At 34.6% G+C, this 23,280-nt stretch overlaps 1 protein-coding gene and 1 long non-coding RNA gene across 6 annotated transcripts in view; both read right to left on the bottom strand.

The window, feature by feature from the left end:
* The window catches only part of LOC141376089 (uncharacterized), a 1,000,182-nt gene that overhangs the window by 369,864 nt on the left and 607,038 nt on the right, over positions 1–23,280 (bottom strand). The gene's annotated exons all lie outside the window — the stretch shown is intronic.
* Positions 1–23,280, bottom strand: part of pard3bb (par-3 family cell polarity regulator beta b) — a 679,872-nt gene that overhangs the window by 334,845 nt on the left and 321,747 nt on the right. For 3 of the 5 annotated variants that reach the window (XM_009304543.5, XM_685546.11, XM_021478866.3), the window contains 2 exons: positions 17,464–17,634; positions 4,473–4,605 (listed from right to left, as the gene is read on the bottom strand). In XM_009304543.5, the coding sequence (XP_009302818.2) occupies positions 4,473–4,605; positions 17,464–17,634 (304 nt within the window). The remainder of the gene's footprint in view (positions 1–4,472; positions 4,606–17,463; positions 17,635–23,280) is intronic. The other 2 variants (XM_073912548.1, XM_021478865.3) reach the window with 1 other exon arrangement.

Raw genomic sequence — 23,280 nt, forward strand, 5'->3', positions numbered from 1 at the left:
TGCCAAACTGCAGCTAAAGTCCACCATGTAATAATTTGGCAAATAATTTGATTACAGATGTCCATGTAAACACAGTCACTTTCTCCCCTGTGTGTGTGTGTGTGTGTGTGTGTGTGTGTGTGTGTGTGTGTGTGTGTGTGTGTGTGTGTGTGTGTGTGTGTGTGTGTGTGTGTGTGTGTGTGTGTGTGTGTGTGTGTGTGTGTGTGTGTTTGTGTGTGTGTGTGTGTGTGTGTTTGTTTTGACTCTGAAACTCAGTGCGTGGTCAAATAGACACTCCCACACCCATCCCTCTTTAGCTACTTTGACACTAACCCCTAAACAGAGCTGGACACGCCCACTTTTCTGGCTTTTTCCAAAGTAGTGGTGTGAAAACACCCTGCTGAAATGAGGGGGTTTCATGGCCCTTAAAACTTTTGTTTAAAAGTTTGATTCTGAAAGATACTTTGTATGTTTTCCAAGACTCATTGCTTCAGTCTTCAGTGTCAAATGATCATTCTATCACTGCTTAATTTTCTCACTTAAAGTGTGTTCTGTTTATATGAATGCTTCTTTAAAGAATCATGACAATCACACATTTTACCATGAATAAAAGACGCCCACTTAAAACGAAATTTAGAGTAGGAATATACCCACAGAAATAGCAAAAAGACATAAATTCTCTATGGATCATCATATAATACTAATTAAATGTGATTTTAAATCATTACATTTTGCCACTATCCTTCAAACCACATGATTTTCCCCATTTGCAACGTTTTCTTTACTTTAATTTGGTATGCCTTCTATGTATAAATAATCACTTGTGCAAATTTAATGAGATGCAAACACCAAATGGAACGTCTCGACTTTGACCCATATATATTTTTTAATATTATTTGATGAATAGGAAAAAAGAAAACAAAATAGCATTATAAATGCAGTTACTACTTCAAAACCTATCTTAATTTCTTTCTACATTTTTTTTTATTTATATATTAACAAACTATTAACTAGTAGTTAGGCTTAGGTATTGGGTAGGCTTAAAGATGAAGAGTTAAAACATGCAGAAAAAGTGACCCTTTAACTGCCCCACCAAGAAAAAAAATAAAAAAATAAAGACATTGGAATGCATTTCTTAACATCTAATGTCACTAGTTAACACACTCAATGCATTTTCTTTCGAACCAAATCCCATTGTTTTCGAAAATATCAACCATTTGGTAGAGGGTGATATGACAGTTTATGGTAAAAGTACCAAAAATAATACATTACTATGAAAAATCTGAAAATATGAAGTGTAAGACTACAATTTATTTTCAAAAACATTTTTTAATTAAGAATCATCTTTATTTTTCCAAGTATGCCATAAAATATTTCAGATTCTCATTAAACATGTATTTTTTTGTTTGTTTGTTTGTTTGTTTGTTTGTTTGTTTGTTTTTATAATGAAACTAAAATCAAGTGTAATACTGCAACAAGATTATGTTTGTTTGATTTTTTTGTAAACCAACAATATTGTGTGTGTAAACCATTTTTTTACAACAGTCATTCTTTACAGGGATGGTCCACTACGATATCATATTTTAAACTTTAGTTGATGTGTAATGTAGCAGTGTGAACATAAACAGCATCTCTGAATGTAAAATGCTCAATGTTCAATGAAAAGGGAGACGTTGATTTTTACAGAGTTAGCTTAGCAAAGCCTACAATGGACGAATTTTAGGGACTACAAAAAATACTTCCGCCCTGTTCGTTTACCACGCACACACACAGCTAAAGGCCATGACCAGAGGCGCTGTAACTTTACAGCATAGGGAAAAATGCCATCCTGCTATTTCCACAGAGCTACTCTGTTTCTGTATTTGGGCTACCAAATGACACGACCCAAACACAGAAGTGCTTACAGTTTAATATTAATTAGGTTCCAGAGAATTATAAGAACATAGCAAGCATGATTTAACAAAAAAGCTTCCAGAATCTCTGACGTTGTGTAATGCGTTGAGTTAAAAAAAAATACAGCAATTCTCTTCTTACTGGACGGTAGCAGCAAAAAAAAATCAATCAAGGCTCACATAGGTCTCATCCCACATCTTGCGCTTTATTCTGTCACCAGCGTCACCACAGAAAATAACTTAATCTGAGTCCCGTGCACATGCGCTTCTTGTGTTACAGATAGTTCATAGTATAAACACGAAGACACACACACACACATACACACACACACACTATCTCTTAAAGGAGCCGCATCCCATTTTCACACGTTACAGACACTTGTTGACTGAATGTTTACACAAAACGTGCGTGCTTGTACGGCCGTGACGTGGAACCGATCCGCGAATCGCAGCACATTATGACGATGACCAAGCAGAGTCACTTGAGGGCGGGCCTTTCAGAGGAACTAGGAAATATATCGTTTTCATGTTAGCTGAGTAGCTGTGTATAATCAAAGTGAGATTAATGAAAAAATAACATGATTTCCTTCAAGTGAAACATGAGCATACATTGCTTTGCATCTTATTAACACAACCAGTAATTTAAACCACCCCTTTAAATTACTTTAACAGTCATTATAAAAATTAGTCAAAATATGGTCAACCATTTTGTAGAGCAGGCAGTTAAAGGGTTAATACTTGGCATGAAATAAAGTCTAATTTATACTCAATACGTCCGCCAGTTCACTTAAGTCTATGCAGCGAATGTGACATCATTGTGGTGTTTGCGGTGGTTCACTTTGGGTGCGCGTGTTTCATTTAAGTTGAATATGAATCACTTTGAAAATATTTTGTCTGAAAAGTTGTACACCTATACAGATATCTTCTAATCTGTCCATGCATGACTATAGAAAGAACCAAATGACCAATAATTTTTGGCTAGAAATTGCAACAGTGGCGAAGGAGGAAAGTTTTTTGTAAAAAAAATAAAATTGGAAAATCGTGAGGGATAAGTTTGTTAAAACCAAAAGAGGCCATGGCAAAAATGAAGACCAAAGTGGTTTTAATACACAATTACAGAACACATGTATGTGTTTTCCACCATTCATAGGTTTTACACTGATGTATATGTTACAATTTTGAATAGAAAAATAAAACAATAATCATTAAAAAACTAAAATTAAGAAACAAATAATTTCTTTGATGACTGAAAAAGAATATTCGAACCTATCAGTTTACAACATACAGATTTTTCTACTCTTTATTGGTAATATTAGTGAGCAATGTTGGACCATTATTGCCTTCTTAGCATAAGTAGAAGACAGAAAATAACCACACAGTTAATATGCTAATTGTGGAGTGGGCAAAATCTATAAAAAAAAACATCAGTATTTTTTACTACTTTTTTTTTTTTTGCTTCTATTGCCATTATAATATATATTTATATATATTTGTAGAGCAATCCATTTTCTCTTGCCATAATTATTTTAATAAACTTTAATAGGTAGAACTGTCCAAACAAAAGCAGGTGATGCTCAAAGTTTGACTTAAAAAAATCTTGATCGGTTATAAAAACCTTCATAATTAATTAAATAATTTATAAAATGAATAAAAGTAATTAGTTTTAAAATCTTGAATGATATAAATGATGTGACGTATTTCCGAAAACTTTCTACTTCTCTGTTTATTCGTCTGATTTTAGGGTGGGTTTCTTTTGACTACCCCCTGTCATTTTAAAGACCATCACAACGGCGAACGTGTCAAGTATAAAAGCCTTGTCTGTTTTGTGAGGTGAGCATGCAGTCAGCAGAGGTGCGCGATGCAGCTCCAGACTTAAGTATAAATCACGCTTAAACCTAGTGGTTAATAGTGATAATGGGTTCTTAAAGAGACAGTTCACCCAAAACTGAAAATTCTGTCATCATTTACTCACCCTTTACTCTTTTCAAACCTTTATGAGTTTCTTTGTTCTGTTAAGCATAAACGAAGATATTTTGAAGAATGCTGAAAACCTGTAATTATTGACATCCATAGTATTTGTTTTTCCTACAATTGAATTCAATTGTTATTGAATGGAATTGGAGTTAAAGTTAATTATATTTATTGGAATTTATTTAAATGTGTCATTATAAAATATTTGTAATTTTATTCTACTAGGCATGTCTGCAGTTATTGGTTTAAAATGCAGCATTAAAAAAAAAATCTAAAATAAACCCAAAAAAGTTAGAAATGTTTTCATTTTTAGGTGACACTATCGCTTTAACGCTATTGTCTAGCTTCACATTTACACAATGTTAATGCCTCTCGTTCTGTACAACTCATTTGCAAGTCATTTTGTGTTCGGACGTCAAAGGTGCTATTTGTTTTGTTTTTCCCCACCTTAGAGTCAAAATGAAGAGTCAAACTTTATCAGTCTGGCTGATGAAAAGGCAATCCGCAAGCAAATACGCCGCAGACGACAGAAATATATTAGCACTAGATATCTGTGTGGCCTTCTCCTTGAACGTCTCACTGGTGCGCAGAGCGACTCTGAGATAAAGACCCAGCGAGCCCATCACTCACCCGCACATCGCTCATAGATGCTGTTCATCACCATGGGGGGCTGAACGCCGGCGTCTGATTGGCTGAGGTGCGCCGCCTGCCCCACGCAGCTATCAAAGGATCGATTGAGAATTCGCCGTGCTTCCTGGAACTCCTGCGAGGGGAAAATGAGAGAAACCGTGTCACCATATCGATCCTGTTTGTGAATTATAGAAACAGAAGAGGCAAATCTGAGCACCGGGAAAAGGTAAAGACTTTCAAATAGCAGGCGGATCGTTACACTATTCATCACTAAACAAATAGCATGCCGAGACTCAGCTTTGAGGAAGGAAGGGATTGGAGATATGAACAAGAAATCTGCTCCTGGAAGTGCTCTTAATTCATCTGATTAGTCTAGATGTCAGTGTCGTGAAGGATTTAAGTCGCTCGCTTGCAGATGTAACAGATTTTCTGTCTCTTTTTTCCCCCCAGGGAGAAAGACAGAATGCTAATTCATTTCATTATCTTGCCCCCAGGCCTGAAGCGCCACTATGAAATATGTTAATTCGATTGGCAGATTTCAAATGCTGGAGAGAGGAAGGGCACAGCGCATCAGATGGCTCTTCTAATGGCCTGTTCGGATACTGCACATGCTGCTGGCGGTTTGGTTTAACGTTGGAGCACATCATTAGAAAAAGCAAACCACTCGCTTTAAATATTGCAAATCTAGGTGCGTGCTTGTGTGTGTTTTAGGCCCCAGAGTGTCTGAAGGTCTAAAAAAAAACCCAGCAATTATAGTAAAGGCCAAGAAGTCATGTCTCCGTTAGAATACAGGGCACATGTTTCAGTGTTTTTATGTTTAAACATTCGTGTTTTAATGATAAGAGTTGGCTGAGGTGACCAGGCAACATCAAAAATATTTACGGATGGTGTAAACTAAACACTTTTTCCTATTTTAAAACACAATGCACCTTGCTATGCATTGGAAATATACAAGCTTTATCAAAACTGTTACAAAAATAAAAGAAGAAAAGCATCCTGCAGTTTGAACAGAAACAAGTGAGTTGTGGTTACAAGAATGAAGCAAAATTGTGGCAAAACTTTTTTTTTTAACAAATCCAAAAGCATTTTTCAACTGAAAAGCAAGGCGATGCTGCTATTAAACCAGTTTTGTAAATGTAGCATTTTGTGACAACCGCCATAATAAAACAGACAAAAATCATATAATGAATCAAAGTAACTTGTTCTCCACAAGGTGAGGTGAATAGTAATATAAAGGTGCATATAAAGCACAAAAATAGCAACACACAAGACTGAAATTGTGCAACAAATATAAACAAAAAGAAAACAATGCAACAAACAGGCTCAAGCACATCATGTTTTTCTCATATAGTAAGGAAAATCCTCTATTTATCAGTTCAATCTTCCAGCAGATCTCTGCTCAAGTGAGATGTTCCTGGCACTCTTTTTTGCCACATTTCATAAGTTCTGCACAAGTTCTCAGTTGAAACAAATACCACTGAATGCACACTCATATAACAAGCCATAGACTACAGCTGCTTTTTCAGCTAGCTACCTGGATAATACTTTGAACTTTTATTTAGTTTTTACTTAAAACTAAAATTATAAACATAGAAAAAAAAAAAAAAAATCAAAACAAATGACTAAAATCATTGAGTATATGAATGAGATATTAAGGATGCTTATGACAACTGTCCCGAAGAGTCATTAGCTCAGTTATGTAATTTTAAATGCAAAGATGACATTGATTGAGAAGTCTTTGTCATGACAATTTAAAACCACCAAATGCATGCTAACTTTTCATACTGTAAATATGTCATAAACATTAATGCCATAAGTACATTATAATTGTGTCATGAATTTTATAACATTTTATAACATTTATAGTCATTCATATTTTTCTTGACATCAACTACAGTGGTACAAATTGCATTTGTCATAAAAATGCCATTAAAAGTCACTAAATATTAGTGACACTGTTTAACAGTACTGACACTTTTACTGAGAAATGTTAATGAAAACAATGGGCTCATGACAATCACGTTAAAGAGAGACTTATGAAAGGTTATGTTGTTGTAAATGTAGGACGCTGGACAACGGAGTTGAGGATCCACCTGCAGTTTATTGAATAAAGAATGGTCAGGCAGGCAACAGTCCAACACAGGAGCAAACAGGTACATACTGGTCATCTAAAATCGAGGTCACAAACAGGTGACTGGTCGATACAGGCAGCAAGGAATCAAAAAGAGAGAACAAGAAAAAGGGTCAAAACATGGCTAGGCTAAAGGAAACGGCTTATAATGTTCTCAAACTGATAAACAAGATTCAGCACTGAAGTGTGTGTGTGTATGTGTGTGCTGTTTATAAAGTCCATCTAATCAGTACATAACAATTCTATGGCTGTGCGTGTGTGTGTGTGTGTGTGTGTGTATGTGTGTGTGTGTGTGTGTGTGTGCGCATGCGTGTGTGTGTGCGTGTGTGTGTGTGTGTGTGTGTGTGTGTGTGTGTGTGTGTGTGTGTGTGTGTGTGTGTGTGTGCAATCAATGTGAAACAGAAACCGGTGTGAGTGGGCGTTGCATGAAAAGATTTTTAGTTCTTATGGTGACAGACTTGTAGTTCTCCATCGATCTGTATGGATTAGATCGTTGGTGATTTTGAGAGTTTTTATGTCTAGTTGTCACAACAAAGACACAGACTGTTTATGATGCATTTGTTTATGTAACCTTTGCATTTTAAATGATATAATTGAGGGAATTATACTTAATGTCAATTTTCAAAAGCATCCATAAAATCTTCACATCGAAGGCATGTCATGTCATGATTAAAAAGGTGTCATGAGAGTATTATGAACACCTTTTTCAGTGTTACCCACAGTAAACTAATAAATACAGTTGCTTAATGATACTTATAGTACTTACTATATTTGTAATTTTATTACAGTAAACTTTTGATGGAGAAATAGTATTTTATCAAGAATAGTAGTCATATTTATTTTTCTCTATACATATTCCAGTGTAATCTGACAACTCAGTTCAGCCAAAATAGCGGTAACAGCATAATAGACTTCTTCTTATATTATATAAACCAGCACCAACTTGTTTATATTGCAAGTCAAGGTGAAAACCAGTTTTCCAGCCTTAAAAGCTAAAGAAGCAAAACTAAGGTGCATAATGGTTGTGTACAACAAAATTGGGAATATTTTGGATGCAAAAAACTTGACTAACACCTTAAGTGGACTTTGGGGAAAAGTAAAACACTACAAAAGTGTATGAAGTGGCCGTTTTAATGTTAACAGCAGGGCTATGGAGGAGGAGGCCTGTGGGGAGCACAACACAGTCTGCCAGAAGAGAAAACAGTGACGAGACTAAATGAGATTACAGGAGGGGATCAATGAGGATTCCCCAGCCAACTTTTCCATTTTGCTTATAATATTTATCTGAATTAAAAGGAGAGCACACAGATCTTGCAGTTTTGAGAGGACGGATTTCGGAAAATGCAGTTGAATCAAAAATTAACAGAAAATGTAGATGAAGAGAAAAGAAGGGGTGTAAAAAGTGCAGTGATGGTATTTTAGGAGGTTTGTGCAGTGGATAGAGGGATGGAAATGTGCAAGTTAAACAGAAGTTAGAAGTTTTATATATTAAGATATTTTTCCTATTCTTTATTCAGATGCTTTAGTAAGATTGAGTGTTTTATAGAATAAAGGTTTTACTTGAAATGTCAGAAAGTATTGGGGTATAATTAGTTACAAAGAAACTAGTTAATGTCAGTAAATTGCTTTGCGCCTATAAAAAGAATAGATTATTTTAAGTAATTTAATTACAGTTACTTGTAAAGGCTTTGCCTTAAAAATTGCACTAAAATTCAACCGTTGTGTAAGAAAAAAGTCAGAGAAGCAAAAAAAAAAAAAAAAAAAAAAAAAAAAGGTTAGCTCTGACTTCATCTCCATGGCCATCAATTTACTATTACTAGTTTTGGGTTTTCCTCTTGGGCGCCATTACACTCTTCTTATACCTCAACCACGGCAGTGCCCTGTAAAGTATATTACCGCATTTCTCTGCTTTCCTTTGCCTTTTCTGCTTTTCTCCCCTTACATTTTTTAAAATTGACCAAGAGAGACCAAGTTTTAATCAAAGTGGGGAAGTAAATTTTAAATTAAGCAGCCATGCCCTTTAGTTTGCCGCTGGAAGTCCAGCATTTATGTAAAAAAAAGGTTTAATGGTTTAAAGGTTTAAAAGGTTTGTATTTTATTTTAAGTTTATTTTATATGACTAAAATAAAAAATACCAAGGTAACTCTTTATTTTGATGGTCTATTTGAGTATTAGCAGACTGTCTGTTTAATATCAGTTGCTACTGCTCCTTCAACAAACATTAAACTGACTATAAGAAACTTTGCAAGTACACTTCAACTTACACTAACTCTAAACCCAACCCTAACCCCAGCGAAACAGTCTATCTAGCTGGCATGTAGATGCAATGTAACTTCAAAACAAAAAACAGACCAACATGATAAAGTGTGACCAACACCAACACAGGATTTTTTCTAATGGCCCTGTTACTTCTGTAAATACTTTTTGTATTAATGGAAGATCATGTAAAAGGATGTGTTGCTTAAGTTTTCCTTCTCTGATTTGATTCCCTGATTTAATTTGGAGAATTTGCTGTACAAAAAAAATGTCTAACGGCTGTTGTGATGTATCCTTTCACATTTACTTCTTTCTCAGAAGCAGAATTTGTCATACTGTAGTTAGGTATATTAAGAAAGCAGTGAATGGAAGAGTACAAAAACTATATATTTTACATTCCCATTTGCTAAAAATTATAACAGAAAAACTCTGTGATGGTGTTATCAAGACTTTCAGAAAAAAAGAAAAAACTGTGTGAGACTGATAACGGCAGCATAGACACTGCATTAGAAACACCTCAAACAAGCGGTAAGTAATTAATTAGTAATTTGATGCAAATATGTCATCACCTTAGAATTATATGGATCTATCTGCCATTTTTTTTTTTCAAAATTGAGTTACTGACATATTCTTATTAAACAACAACTTATTCACATTATGAGATGTTTTAGTAACACTTTACAATAAGGTTCATTAGTTAATGCATTTACTAACATGAACTAATCATAACCAACACTTGTACAGCATTTATTAATCATAATCGAACATTTACTAATGCATTATTAACATTCAAGTCTATGCTTATTAACATTAGTTAATGCACTATGAGTTAACATGAACTAACAATGAACAACTGTATTTTCATTAACTAACGTTTATTAACATGAATAACTACTGTATAGTAAATGTATTGTTCATTGTTTGTTCATGTTAGTAAATGCATTACTTAACATTAATTAATGAACCTTATTGTAAAGTGTGACCAATGTTTTTTTTATAAGCTGCTTACATATTAAGACCTTTTATTTTAAAAAATAAAATAAAATAAAAAATGTTACGCACATACTGTTTTCTATGGAATGCAAAAACTTTGAAGCTCAATTTCTCAAAATCATTCAGAACGCAGATAGAACCTTTTAATTACAAGGTGACGATATATGAATAAATTTACATAAGAGAGGGAATTTTAATTTTTATTCAGCCTGTCTACTATTTTAGTTTGTGTAGGTATGTTTTGTATAGCATAGTTTCACAAAGCTGAAGTCAAATTATTGTTATAATAAATATATAAAATACAAATACATTATATTTGCAATTTATACAATCTATTTGAGCTTTTTTGTTTTAACAATTCATTTTTAAATGAGTGAAAATGGTAACAGAATCTAAAAAGTACCTTGTAAAAAAAATCAAGATCAATGCATCACTACTAAATAATGATTTTGTCATTTATTAACATATTCTTCGAATTCTGCTGGCTAGCACAGTACTAAATCCCAGAAGAAGTAAAAAAAATTAAAAACTGGATAACTTTCTGTCTATGTCTGTGTTTGTGCTCCTACTGTAGCCTTTCTGCAAAAAGAGGTTAACAGGATTTTGAGAATTTCATTTTCAGACAGACACAAAAAGGATGGATGAAAGGCAAATCGTTTCCCAAAGCCCCTCTGTTTGTATGTTCTCTATCCTCAGACAGTGTTTCTCTGTCTGTCCTCACCAACACCTCTCCACTCGACGTCCCATCTACAAAACCTCCTCAAACTCCGCGTACATTTGAACCAGCATCACAAAGTGGTTTGGCAGGTCTGAATGCCCGCCTGCAGGACCAGAGAAAACTTTCATCACTGCTTCGGCACAACAGGAAAGCTGGGGGAAGCAATCTCCATAGCACAGATCATGTGGGCCTTCCCAGGGCTACTTTTCATTATTAATGCCCACGCTGCAATGAGATTATGACAAGACTGTTTAGATGGCTGTCTGAGAGAAACGGTGAGAAGGACTGATTAGATCATACTGTGGTATAATAGTGTTTAGTCTACAGAGAGAAAAGGGAAGTCACTGCCACGCAACACCTCTATTAAAAACACCATGCTACCAAGAAGAGGTGATGTACTGTAGTGTATTTATATATTTTTTGTTCGTTTTTTTTATATATATGTATGTTAACAAACATTTGTATAAATTAATAATTAAGCAAATTAAGTAAGACAGTGCATGAATGTAGGGGATGAGTAATTAATTAACTAACTAAATGAACAACTAACTAACTCTATATAAATGTGTGTGTGTGTCTGTGTGTGTGTGTGTGTGTGTGTGTGTGTGTGTGTGCCCAGGCCCGTTTCCCGGATCGTTTGAGTAGTGTGAGTGCACTGAATCGGGTTCAAGCACGGTTCATTTGGCCGGCCCTGGCCCGATTGGAAGAGGTGTACCTGAGCACGGCTCACTTGGGCTTTGGCACGGTACGCTTGTGTGTGAGTGCAAAACGCGCCAAAGCCCGAAACTGAAAGCAAGACGAGACTTTTAAGGGGCTGTTTCATATGGATTTATTTATCATTCTTACTGTTCAGTGAACGCAAACTAACGTGGTTTATTAAAGCAAGAACTCCTCAAAGCACGACAGCTGCGCGGCTTAAGCTGACCTCCTCATTCCTGAAGCAAGAGGGCTTTATGATTGTTTATGAGTGCCAAAAGTGGCGGATCTGTTCGGCGAAATATCTGACTGCGTGTCACCGCATCCATAAGGACTGTTTGGCGAAATATTTGACTGCATGTCACTGCATAACAAACCGACTGAAACAATATAACTAGAGAAATCTCCAATGTGCTGCTGAGTGAGAGAGTGCTTCTCACTGAACAGTGCAGCAGCGATGACGTAAGCGTGCCGAGGCCTATTTGTGGTGTGAGTGCGGGCCGTCGGAGAAGACGGAAGGGGGGACAAACGTGCTTTGGCCCAGTTCGAGGCAACTGTACCTACTGTGAGTAGGGCCTTAGTGTCCCACCAGTGACCATATACAGCCATATTGCCCTGCTACATGTGTGATAATCCGTTATACACCAGTTTGACGACATAATTATGTATACAAAAAATAACATCAAACATTTAGAGTCCTTTTGTAAGAGGAACTTTTTTCTTCCGTCATTCATTCACATCTGCAGCTGATGTAAACAGCAGAAACTGCTGCTACTTCACAAACGTCACTTTAAAGCTAGTGTTTGAATGATTGGTCCCACTTTATATTAGGTGGCCTTAACTAATTTGTACTTACATAGGAATTAATAGTTTGTTAGAATGTACTTATTGTGTAAATACATGTATTTACTATGTACTTATGCTTGATTAAATACATGTATGTAATTAAATCTGTAATTAACTTTTGTAATTACATTTGTAAATACACTGTTGACCATCCCTTACACCTTAACCCACCCTTAAACCTACCCATACCACCAAACCCGTCCATAACCCAACCTCTATCCCAACTCAAAAGCACCACAAGTGTTCTCAAATACATTATAAACACAGTAAGTACATTGTATTTATTGTTTTGATGTAAGTACAAAGTAGTTAAGGACACTTAATATAAAGTGGGACCGAATGATTCTCTAGCGTAATGTCTGAAGTGATGACAAAGCAGGTGATTTTGCTCACATTTTAAGATTATAAGGCTGAACATCGTGAAAAGCCATCAGTCTACAAAGATGTCCCAGTATTTCTCTGTTGTAATCGGGAGATCCCAATAATTAACCCCAAAAAAAGCCAAAATAACGCGAACACTATGAGATTACTGCTGTGTTTGCATTACGAAAAAAGTGTAGTGAGAAATTACACAGTTTTTTTTTTTCATCTAAGGGCTTATTGTGTGGTCTCTGTCACCATCTTGTGGATGGGAAGCGTCAACCGTCTTTGCTACGCTCAATGACAGGCTAATGGCCGTTGACACGCTGTCTCTCAGAAATGATAAATAGTTAAAATAGGCACAATCCTTATAAATAATAAAAATAGGTGCAATCTAAACAACTACATTCTTAAATAAAAAACCTCAAAAGTACATTATGTTGCCCAACAGCAGCAATATTTGTCAAACTATAGGGTTTTATTAGTTTGTTGCTGTATGTGGGCGGAGGAATACACAAGGGTAAAAGGTGAAAAGGCTGGATGAGTGCTGTTATTTGCAGTAAATCGCATGGCTTTCAGAAAATTAGATTAAAAAACCAGACAGAAATGCTGTGTGTACATATATACTTGTGATGCCAATTGCTGATGTCCTCATTTCTCAAATCACACAAAGTGAGGTTTTTTTTTTTATTTATTTATTTTGTATTTTTTTAATTAAGATAAACTGTCCACAGTTTTCTGTAAGGGCTGGGTTTAGAGGTAAGGTAGGGTTAGGGCAATACAAAATACAGTTTGTACAGAAGAAAAACCATGGAAAACTATGTAATGTCTCCACAATTCACAAACAAGTGTGTGTGATTACAATACACCATTTAACTCTACCTCATACAATATCTAAAAGAGCTTTTAGGTGGACCTTTATTGTTTGTATTATTTTTTATTTTTATTTTTAAGACAGCCTTAAATCCCAGAGCCTTAGAATGAGGCAATATCTGTTTTTATCCATTTTGTTTTCCATCTCTTCTCTTCCTTCTCAACACTGTGCCTGTTTTATCATGGATTTTAGAGAATTAGCCCAAACTGGCCTGGGATTGAGAGTATGTGCATGAAGCCGCTCTTTGATGTCTCAAAGAAAGTACCCGTAATTAGCCAAGTTAGGTCAGGAGATATGGACACAGCAGATTCCAGCAAGAACACATCAGCATGTGTATTCCCAGAAGCTCACACAGACTCCAGAGAACAGACTAAAAAAAAGCAACTTTGTAAAGAAATAAAATGAGCTTCAGGCCAGAAGATAACTTTTCGAACTTTATTTATTACAGCTAAAAAGAATCAAAACACTACAACAAGGGGGGGATTCATTAGCACAGTAAAACCACATAACATAAGGAAATAAATCCTTTAACAATATAGTCTCAGTGCCTGCTGTGTATTTTCCATTTATTACAACACAAAGCTCTTATTTGTGCCACTAAAAATCATATTTCACCATTAATCCACCTTTAGGACCAAAAGTTCATTCTCCTGCATCTGGCTTGCATGATCTTTTGATCCAAACCTAACAACAAGCGCCCTGGTCACACCAAAGTCACAATCTGTCCCTCATTCATTCATGCGTTTCTCCTTTTATCCCTCCACCAACTAGTATCTCATCCCACCTTTGCACAGGAGGGTCAATGGCATCTCCATTTTGCACCAAGATGGGGAAGTCCACAGCCCATAAAGCATAATGAACATGAATCTTTATTTTATGAGAACAATAACACCCTGGTCTGCCCGTGCTCGTCCCTCCCAGCCTGTCAATCCTATACAAAGAGCCCCAGTAACCATCAATCCATGTGGCCAGAGGGGCTGCTTCATTGTGTAGCCTAATTACACAGCACTTTGGAGCAGTTGGAGGCCTTGGGGTGGAGTGTGTCAGCACGTGTGGGGGGTGGGGGGGGGGATGTATAGACGGAATCATGGGGTGAGCATATGGCCGCTTTCTAACCCAGGTGCAGGGGAGGAGAAAAGGCTAAAACATCCTGCTGGAGGCGAATTCCACCAGCGCTGAGGAAATGATGGAGAAAGTTTAAGGATGTGAACAACTAGCGACAATTACCAGCCATTCTGAACAGCTTTTATGATATGGCGAGCATCTGTCTGCAGCCTGGTCCTAAACTGACAAATGACTGTCAAGTTGACAAATAAAAAGGATGTCTAGACTAATGTATCACCACTCACTGTTTCAATAAAAATGAGTTTCTACATTAATTGCACTTAGCAAAATAAAATTGCATGGACTCAATAAATGATTTTAATAAACTGAACTTAAACTAAATTAGTCTCAGCAGATTTCCAAGCATGATTTGCCTCAGACTGTATTAATAGAGGTTGAATTTGGGTGTTATTTTTATGCATATTACATTTCTGAGTTCTGAAGTCTGAGATAAAATGTTTTTTTTTTTTTTTTTTTTTTTTTGCATTTCCATTAAAACCGTATTTGCAAAATTATGAGAATGTCAAAACTGTGAGATATTTACTTAAAAAATCTAATAATTTTTAAATGCTAAACTTTTTGTTTACTGAATTCTGACTCTCAGACGTTTGATAACATTTCACAATTCTGACTTTTTTGTTTTTGTTTTCACTTTATTATGGAAAAACATATATATTATTTTACCTATTTTTTATTTAAATTTTGTCACAGAAATACACTTAAATGTTTGTGTAGAGTAAAATCAAAATGTCAGTTTACTAATGTAACATCTTTTAACCTAGGATCACATTCACTGCATATTTTTTGTTCACTCTGCCAGTTTTATTATGGTTACAGTGTTGTTTAAATATCTGAAACTACATCATTGTGCTATTGGCATGGGAGTCTTAATGTGGTGGGTGGGGAGACATGGAGATCTCAGTTTTATAAATGTGTTAAACTGTGACCCTGTGAGATCTTCTGGCACTAGTAGGCATGTACATGTCAGAGAAAAAGACATGACAGAAGAACAGGAATCGGTCCAACTTGAACAATCACCATAACTCAACTTTAATTCATAGATAAATGTAGAATATGGTCATAAAAACTCATAGAATAACCACTGAGCTGAGTTGAGAATGTATTACTATACATTTCCATTAATCATCAGTGAGGGCTTAATTTACACAGTCAGTGACTGGGTTTGATGAGCATACTGTACTAATAACCGGGCCAACTTACAGACTGTCCAGTTTCTACAAAAGCCTATAGAATCAACTTGAACACTGTCTGAATGACTAAATAATCAATATAATATAATAAATAATAAGAAAGAAATAGTCAGTAAATATCAGCAGTAATGACTATGACTAGGGATGTCTCTGGACTCTTTTTAACTGAGAAATATTACTGGTAATTTTTTGTCTGTCATATATATATATATATATATATATATATATATATATATATATATATATATATATATATATATATATATATATATATATATATATATATATATATATATATATAATTTGTATTTTTTATTTATTTTTTCTCTGTATGCAATCAAATAACATGTTTTATAAAATTAAAAACTAGCAATGGTGTATTTGCATATTAATCCATCTTTTAAAACTGTTTTGCAGTTCTGTTTCAATCACTTGGACATTTGTACTTATGCACTGAACCATATGTAGTAAATTGCAGTGGACACTGAAATAGTTAAATACTTAGAGGCATAGTTCAATAAAAAATAAAAATTTACTCACTATTTACTGACCATTAAATGGTTCCAAACTCGTTTCTTTATTTTGTACGAAATAAAAACTGACAACTGGTTTCCAGAAGAATGGAAGTCATAGGAAGTTCTTTAGGACATAAAACTGGAATAATATTAAATGAGAGAGATATTTAGATACAATTGAAGATATATGCCCAAATATTGATGTATGGTAACTCCTGGGTTACCAAAATAAATATTATTTACAGTTTGGCAACTTTTACCAGAATATTTGAGCACTTTGTTTTTTTAAAAAATACTTAAATTGACTGAACAAAATGTATAAAATATTAAAATATATATAATTGCATGCATACATAGAGTGACAAAAGAGACAATACACAGTCACAATTTTGGCTTGCTTGGTTATGGACTTGTGGAGCTGTGCATCGATGGATTTGCTCTTCAGTGTTTGGACTTTCTGCAGCTAAAATTAAACTACACTGAACTGAACTAAACTGAAAAATCAACTCTAAACACTGGACTGACACAGCTTCAATTTACTACAACTTCTATGTTAAGCTGCTTTCTACACTTTCTAAAAGCTTTTAGGAAATAAAAGATAAAGATGACAGTCTACACTAGGCATTCACTGCTGCTGCATTTATGCATTCTTTCACTCTTAAAATGTGGTTTTAAGTCCTGTGAACTAGTTGCTTTGTTAAAGAACGTAGGTATAAGTTTTGTTTATAACCAAATACTGTATTGAGCACTGTAAAACAAAACTGACTGATGTGACCTACCGCTGTGTGAACAGTCAAAGAGCATATCCGTCATCCCGGTAGAAAAAAAGAAGGAAAATGACACAGAGCATATGTTCAACACCTGTGAGTTAAAAAATGACTGGAAGTTCATGCTGCTTTTTTTTGGTTGCTCATGCTGTGTTATGATTATACGGTTCAACCAGGCCTCTAAAAGGTCAGTTTTGGTTCCTTGACTTGATCAACTGCCTAAATTAACTTGGACCAAACCAGTGTAGAACCATTCAAAAGCAGTAAACAAAGAAAGAACAGTGCTAGGATGAATTGAATGTGTTTTAGAGCAGTGTTTCTCAACCACGTTCCTGAAGGACCACCAGTTCTGCACATTTTCTGTGTCTCCTTAACAAAACACCTGATTCAGATCATCAGCTAATTAGCAGAGACTAAAAGACCTGTAATGGGTGAGACAAAGGAGACATCCAAAACATGCAGTGTTGGTGGTCCTCCAGGAACATGGTTGAGAAACACTGTTCTAGAGAAAAGAACATACCTGGTTAGGTGGTAGCACTGAACGGAGAACCACCAACTGGATCATTCCTCTCAGGTTCCCCTCCATGGACATTGATCTTCGCAGAGTCTCCATGGCCTCATGATTGGACTTCCCTAAAAGCGGCTCACCATTAACAGCAATCAGCTGGTCATTGATACGTAGACGTCCATCCTATGGGGGGGAAAGGGCATCATTTTTATGAAGTGTCAAAAAACCTTTGCATGTGGTTTAAGTTTGATGGATTTCGACAAAGGTGAATCAAACCACTAAATTTCAATCTAATGTCAACATTAAATGTTTTAATCATGCATTAAATGCAATTGGTCTCCAAAGATGAAGCCTGGGGGAGTGTGCAAAGTAGGGCTGCATGATATTAAAGGAAAAGTTTTTCTGCAATATAACAGTATAGCTAAATACGATCAAACAAAGGGCAAAAAAATAAAAATAAATAAATAAATAATAATAATAATAATAAGGGCTTTATGGTTTTCTGGGGAGCCAAACAGTATTACGGTACAGAAAATTACTATGTAAAAACTCACTATATAATCTACATTATGAGTAGTTAAATATAATAAATCTTTATTAAGCTTAGAAAAGGTACAATTTCTTGTGCCAGATGCAAAGTTAAATGTTTTATAAACACTTGCGAACAATAAACTTTTTATAAACTTACACACTTTCAATGGGTAAATTTCACAAATGTCATGTTTGCAAAATTATAGCGAATTATTATTATGCTCAAATATAATCCCAACATAAAAACTGAACATTGCATATCCTGCAATGTGACTATTGCAGACATGCACATTGCGATATCAATGCTGAAACTATATATTGTGCAGCCCTAGTGCAAAGGCCTCATTTGAAGATAATAAATGTCTAACAAAATAAATCAAAATATTTAAAATATTTATTTTAATATTGGCGAGGTAGGTAGTGTTGTCGCCACACTGCAAGGTCACTGGTTCGAGCCTCGGCTGGGTCAGTTGGCGTTTTTTTGTGTGGAGTTTGCATGTTCTCCCTGCGTTCGCTTAGGTTTCCTCCGGGCGCTCCGGTTTCCCCCACAGTCCAAAGACATGTGGCATAGGTTAATTGGGTAGGCTAAATTGTCCGTAGTGTTTGAGTGTGTATGGATGTTTCCCACTGAAGGGATGCAGCTGGAAGGGCATCCACTGCGTAAACGTGCTGGATAAGTTAATAAAGGGACTAAGCCGAAAAGAAAATGAATGAATGTAATAAAAAAATAATAAATAAATAAATAAATACAAAATAATAACAATAAAAAAATAATAATGAAAGTAATAATAATAATAATAATAATAATAATTATTATTATTAGTAGTAGTAGTAGTAGTAGTAGTAGTAGTAGTATATGACGGACAGCAAACAATACAATCAATCAATCATTATTAAATTGAAAAGTGACATGGAAAATTTTCAATTCACAGCATCTGTAACAGATTTATATGTGCTTAATGTTGAATAGACTCCGCGCTCTCACACTTTTTTCCCATCATACATTATCCAAAGTTCTTTATCCAAGTTCCTCATTATTCATTTAGGAGTAAAATATTTAAAATACCTGAAGAACCGTATACTGTTCGCATACATCCTGACTCTGCTCACAGTGTTTCCCAGCCATCCTAAAGGTGTTTCATAACTCCTGAAATGAACTCCAAATAAACTTCGACCTGATTTTATTCCAAATTTCATCACACCACTTTGTTATTCAACTCCACTTAAAGAACACAGGCGCCTTTAATAAAGACAGAACTTAATTTTTGGGTGAACTACCTCTAATTATTTACACCAGGACCAACATTACTAGATTTAAGGCTTTTTTTTTTTTTTGCCCATCGGAGGACTTTGTAAATGTCCTAGTTTCTTCACATCTCTAATGTATTTCCTCACTTTCTTCAATAACTCTCTGCTTTCCACAGGCGCATTATCCTCAGCTAAGCCTATAGGGGCATTCTGTCAAGGAGTACATTTCCCACAATCCAACAGCTCTGTCTCTCTGGTACTGTATAAGCACATTATAAGACATGCATATTACATGGCATATAAAAAACCCCTAAAGTTCATTACAATTAATATTAATTAGTGTTTTCACTGCAGAGGCCTCTGATCTGCTTCCTCTGTCTGCAGGCGAGAGAAAAAGAGTGAGAGGAGAGAGAGGGAAATTCTCAGATTCACATGAGGGTTAACGCAAGAACGTGTAAAACGCCTCAGATATATAGACAAAATTTGCTGATTGTTAAAGAACTGTACAAACTAAAGATGATGAAGTACACTGAAAACAATGCTTCATAACAAGTAAAGCGGATTTTTTAGCTGTGACCATCCACACTGAAGACTTTAAGCCAGGGGTGCCCAATTTTTTTCTTATGAAGGGCAAAAATCCAAGCTTCATTGAGAGCTGTGGGCCAAAACTAAATATAGCAAACTGTGTTACATTAAAATTGCCATGCAATTTCTTAATTTTGTTTCATAATATTTATAATAAGTAGATTACTTTAACAATATTTACCAATGTATTCTATATTTTGGAAATGTATATTTTTGATCCAATTCTTACAATAAACCTTTAAAAAAAGAACACTAGTCATCTTGAACCTGCCTTTGCCTTGATTTGCAGGCTGTTGTCCCTATTCGTTGAGTAAGAGTATGTACATTTTTTAGTTTTATTTTTTTAATCTGATTCATTTACAACATTTAATTGAAACATTGAGCTTTTTTGAGCTTAAACTCAACAATAAAACAAGCAAACAGGTTACATTAAAGTATAACTGTGAATCTCTCTTAAGGGTATTCCCCAACCCATCTCAATCATTTTCCCTCTGATGGGCCAAATCAAATAATACAAAGGGCTAACTTTGGCACAAGGGGCCTAGTTTGGGCATCTCTGCTTTAAATGTTTCTGCTGTTATGCCATTTTAAAGGTTTCTAATTTCTCAAATAATCGCTAACAGTGTGTATTGAAAATGAAATGCTCATAACCATTTCTGAAATTCAGCTGCAGAAACATCTCCAATCCTTAACAATTGTATAATTAGTGGGACAGGTGTTAATTTGACCATTTAATTTCAAGCCCAATTATAGTGAAATGTTGAATTAATCGTTCAACCTGAACCTCCCACTCAGCTTAACACTGGAACTACTAGCCTTTAAAACTACTACACTATAAAAAAGCAAACAAACAGAAAGTTCTCTGAATAAATATTTCAAAGTAAACTAAACTAAAATATTTGAAATCTTCACAAAAAATACTTAGTTTATTCAACAAATATGGTGCTTCAATGTTAAAAACTTGTATTTTCTTGTGTGCTTTTCTTATTGGCACATGCACATTAGGAACCTGCAGCGCATGCGCACATGGTGTATTTTCAAATTAGCTACACAGATTAAATCTTCTCTCCATTAAACAGAAAACGGGGAAAAAAAAAATAAACAGGGGGGCTAATAATTCTGCCTTCAACTGTATAGAGAGAGACAGAGAGAGAGAGAGAGAGAGAGAGAGAGAGAGAGAGAGAGAGAGAGAGAGAGAGAGAGAGAGAGAGAGAGAGAGAGACACACACACACACAGTTGAAGTCAGAATTATGTGACCCCCCTGAATTATTAGCCCCCGTTTATTTTTTTCCTCAATTTATGTTTAACAGAGAATTTTTTTTTTCCAACACATTTATAAACATATTAGTTTTAATAACTAATTTCTACTAACTGATTTATTTTATCTTTGCCATGGTGACAGTAAACAATATTTGACAAGATATTTTTCAAGACTTAAGGTGACAGTTTCAGAATACGTTGTTTACTATTCAAACTTCTTAGCAAAACAACAACTATAATGTTAGATGGTTTATATCTGAATTTCCAAGTGGAACAAAGGTGACATGCTTTCATGATTCTGTTATTTTTATTCATCCATGTACTGTTCTTAACCTGATCAACTTAATTAGTCTGGTAGAACACAAAAGCAGAAATTTGGAGGAATTTCATGGTCAAACAAGATCATCTAATAACATTTAATTACAACTATTTATTTGTGTCAAGCCCTTTTGCATTCACTGAAAATGTGTGTCATGTTGTGTTTTGACAGTAAGACAGAGGTTACATTTAAAAAAAAGAACACTTTTCTTGAGTGACTATTTCAAATTAATACATGCAGAGAAGATAGAATATAATAACTTAAAATCAATAAGTCTGACAAGTTATGAACTTGGCATATAAAACAGAACTAATATTATTTACCAATTTTGCAATATTTTAAAATATGACCACTATCAAATTCTGTTGTTTGGAAACAGCAAGATTTGTTTGTGATTTACACATAAAACAAAGTCACACAGAATTTTTAACAGCAATGAATACAAGATGAAATAATTATTTTTGAAATAATCATCCTCAAAGCACAAGTTTACTGTCAAAGAAATTGTAATCCCTTGTTTGAATTTACAAGATGTTATATGATTGTAAACACCCTTCGTAAACTTTCTTTTTAAGTGTGTGTGATAGGTTGCCCTGTTATTTTGAGTTGGATCAACTTTTTATATATATATTTTTTTTTTCAGTGTAGCAGTCATTCTGATGTTTATTGACGTCATGCTGTCATGTATTTACAATGACATATTTACATTCAAAGTTTCTAATTTGATTTTAAAACTAAGCTTTGAATATCTGATGTCTGTCTAAGTAATTACCCTAAAAATACAACATTTTGGTAACACAGCCAATAAATGTGTAGTTTGGCTACTAGACCGTTGGCGAAGATACCCCTTACTTTCATTTTTACTTTTACAAGCAAGAGAGGTTTTTTTTTTTTTTTTTTTTTTTTTTACAGCACTGAAAAGATATGTTTTTTTTTTCTATCAGAAAGAACAAAGCCACACACATTCAAAGTCTCAAAGTCACAAGGAAAGTAGCATTAAATGCACTGAAATGTGTGCAGCCATTTTGACCAATATGATAAAGGTGAAATACTCATAGCGCTACATTTTACTTATGTGCTCTTTTAAGAAATGCTGCATCTGTGTAATTCCTTGACATCCTAATTGGCAAGTCGATTAAAACCAGAATTCAAAGACAGCGTGTTTCAATAATGTGACCACCGACCACAAAATCAGTCATAAGGGTCAATTTTTGAAATTGAGATTCACACATCAAAGCTAAATAAATGAGTTTGCCCACTTATTTTGTCTGGATTAGATACAACAATCTAAAAATCTGGAATTATTGGGCACATTATATATTTACAGTAAGAAATTTAGAATGAAATCAATCAATCAATCAATCAATCAACCAATCAATCAATCAATCAATCAATCAATCAATCAATCAATCAATCAAATCAATCTTCTTGAAACCTGATCTTTACTTAGAACTCTAATGTTTTTGACATAAAAGAAAAATTATATTTGACCCATAAATTAGCTATTGCCAAAATATATCTGACGCATTATTTATTTATTTTATTTTTATTTTTTGTGGAACATAACGAATAGATAAAAACAATTATAATCTGAGCCTGCCCATTTGAAGTAACTATATCATTGTAAATCTGGTAACATGATAGATGTCGATAACACTTAAGTGTTACAATAGGCTGTACGTACCTGCCTAATATTAAGATATTAACTGTTTATTAGTAGTCAAAATATGACCCTATTATATCTCTAACCCTACCAATACCTAAAGCCAACTACTACTATTTATGCTTTACAAATTTTAACACAGGCTTGTAGATGTTTTGAATAGTTTGTTTGTCATTGTCCGATTCTTGTTAATTGTTAATTAGTTTTTTTGTTTGTTATCTT

Source organism: Danio rerio, chromosome 9 (assembly GCF_049306965.1).
Source record: "Danio rerio strain Tuebingen ecotype United States chromosome 9, GRCz12tu, whole genome shotgun sequence".
Lineage (NCBI taxonomy): Eukaryota > Metazoa > Chordata > Actinopteri > Cypriniformes > Danionidae > Danio > Danio rerio.